Source organism: Habropoda laboriosa, unplaced genomic scaffold (assembly GCF_001263275.1).
Source record: "Habropoda laboriosa isolate 0110345459 unplaced genomic scaffold, ASM126327v1 scaffold447, whole genome shotgun sequence".
In the NCBI taxonomy this organism is placed as follows: Eukaryota; Metazoa; Arthropoda; class Insecta; order Hymenoptera; family Apidae; genus Habropoda; species Habropoda laboriosa.
This window is the reverse complement of record NW_017100624.1, coordinates 945,599-948,214: the sequence shown is the minus strand read 5'-3', so window position 1 is coordinate 948,214 and position 2,616 is coordinate 945,599. Positions and strand designations below refer to the sequence as shown.

At 33.3% G+C, this 2,616-nt stretch overlaps 1 protein-coding gene across 1 annotated transcript in view; it reads left to right on the top strand.

Annotated features, from left to right (window-relative positions):
* The window catches only part of LOC108576771 (bromodomain-containing protein 2-like), a 17,790-nt gene that overhangs the window by 13,706 nt on the left and 1,468 nt on the right, over positions 1–2,616 (top strand). The window contains exons 17-21 of the mRNA XM_017939831.1: positions 318–406; positions 734–851; positions 1,165–1,539; positions 1,655–2,232; positions 2,614–2,616. The exon at positions 2,614–2,616 is cut by the window's right edge and continues 114 nt beyond it. Coding sequence (XP_017795320.1) covers positions 318–406; positions 734–851; positions 1,165–1,539; positions 1,655–2,232; positions 2,614–2,616 — 1,163 coding nt within the window. The remainder of the gene's footprint in view (positions 1–317; positions 407–733; positions 852–1,164; positions 1,540–1,654; positions 2,233–2,613) is intronic.

The window sequence follows — 2,616 nt, the reverse complement described above, 5'->3', positions numbered from 1 at the left end:
TCATTAAGATGAAAGTCCATAAAAAAAAAATCATACAATTGAGATATTTAAATTAACATTGTTGTACACAGTGATACAATTATAATATAAGCATATGAATAAAATCTATTAGAAAATATATGCTCGAAGTTTTTTAATTTTGTTTCTAATGTATGTAACATTTGTTTGGCATCTCTCTTACTTGGTGAACAAGATATTCATGGCTGGGATCCTCTGCACACTGCATTTCACTATATCTTCATCGATTTGTCTCTTGTAATGAGAAAATGGTTGATTGCACGTATTCACCATTAGATGCACATTACATTGAATTACAGGAAATTCTTCCAATCGTCCCCCAAGAAAGAAAACAAAGAAGAGTACGCCAAGTACAGGACCTCCCGCAACGACAACTACTGTTACACCGGTAAGATATTTTCCGAGGAAAACAACATGTCCCGAAATGAATTACTTATTCATTTTATACTTTTTGTTGTAACTGACAAACTAAATATTGTAACCAACATTTGCTTTATAGTCCTCTAATATATATTTTTCCACAATAATTACTATTAAGTTTTAATACTGTATAGAATATTTATTACATTTTTATTAAGGATACACACTAAAATATCTAATACAGTCGTTTCAATATTATAAACGTAATATTTCGCATAAGTTATTAGTAATCTCTCGGCGTACATAATAAAATGTTTTTTATGCACGATATATTAAATAACAGTGCACTCTTTAGGCACCTACACTGAATCATACCGGAGGTCTTTTAATGAACAGTCAGCCCCCAACAAATTCTACGGGACCAATAACAAAATCAGCTGTAACTCAACCTAGCAATATTTCCACAGAACAAGGTGTGTGAAAACTACTTAAGTTATTTGAGGGACATGAGTTTACAAAAGAAAAAAATGTTGGCATTTGTTTATGTACGGGCGATTATATTTACAAATAGGGCATCTAAAAAAAAGCTTGTATATTTTAATATGTATACATTACTAAACATGATTCTACTAAATAATGTAGCACAATGTTATCTAATATACATAATTGCGACGTATGAAAATGTATACTATTAAAAGCACGTTGCAAGTTATATTGTAATGAAATTGTGATAAATTCCGTATTTTTAGTTATTCGTTATTAATTTCACATTATTAATTTTATTAGGTGGCAATAGTCAACAACAATCTGTGGCAGTAGCAGCTGTTACAGCTGGTCAAGGAATGCCTGTAGCAAGTCACGCATCTATGCCAGCGCAACCACCGCGATCTACGGCTATGGCTACGGCAGCCCCTGTAAAAAAGCCTACACCACCACCACCAACTACATCTAATCCACCAACTCCATCAGTGTCTGTACCAACTCCACCACCAAGTGTTACACCTACAAATACAAATTCTATAGTAGCTTCACCGGTTGTGCCTCAGCCACCACAGCCACCTACATCTGTTAGTTCCTTTTCAAATGCAAACACACCTGTACCCACAGATGGTGCAACATTAACTCAACAGTCAGATCTGTTGCAACCGTATAATACTCTAGGTACATATCTTATTCTATCATTCACTATCTTCTTTATGCAATATATGAGAAAAAATCGTAAATATCCTACCTAATTTATACGAATACATTCCGATAAAAGGTTTTTTCTGCACAGCTCCTGTGCCTACTACATTGGAACAAACGATGTCGTTAAAAAAAAAACCACACATACCAATGATTCAAACACCACATACGACAAGTAATAACACGAATTTGAATTTACTGCCTGATGTAAAAGCACCAGTGAACATGATGCCTACAAGTATGGCATCAAATCTAAATTTGGGAAATATAACCATGAGCAATCTGAATATGAATTTGCAACAAGGATTGGCCACGCATATGTCAATGCACAATCAGTTGGAAAATATGATAAATACAAATTCGCCATTGACCAGTATACAAAATTCCCATAATGCTACAATGTCACAACAGCATTCCAATGGATTTTCTAATATTAAGCGAGAGAATTCTCCGCCTAATATGTTGAATAATAATGGTATACCTGGGCTTAATATGGGAATGAACATAGGTGGAATGGGTTCAATTTTTGACCCTATGCCCATTTCTATGCCAATCCAAATATCTCAAATGCCAATTAAGAAAGATGAGAAATCAGTTTCTATTTCACAACCGCAAATGCCTCAAAAGCCTATGGATGGTATGTTCTATGTCGATTTATATTTAAAGCATGTCTTCTAAAGTGTATTATGTTTTGTTGCAACGAATTTAAAATTTCATATTTACATTTAATTCATCTTGCTTAATATTATCTAATTGCTAACGCTTTTTATTTTAATCGTTGCTAATTCATTATAGCATGATTATTTTTCATATTTTTTGTAACACTTATACTAAGTATGTTTTTTACCCCTTTGTTCTATAAATAACGCTACTTCATGTATCTTCTTGCACAGCATGTCTCTGAATTATGTTTTCTGATCTTGCAAAGAAAGCAGACCAGTTTTTTTAAAAAATTACTTAATGCACGCTTCGCTTCTCCACTGTGTACTGTTTACACTTTAGAGTGCTATTAACTGCTTACTAATCAAATATATAATACCATTGCTCTAGCCG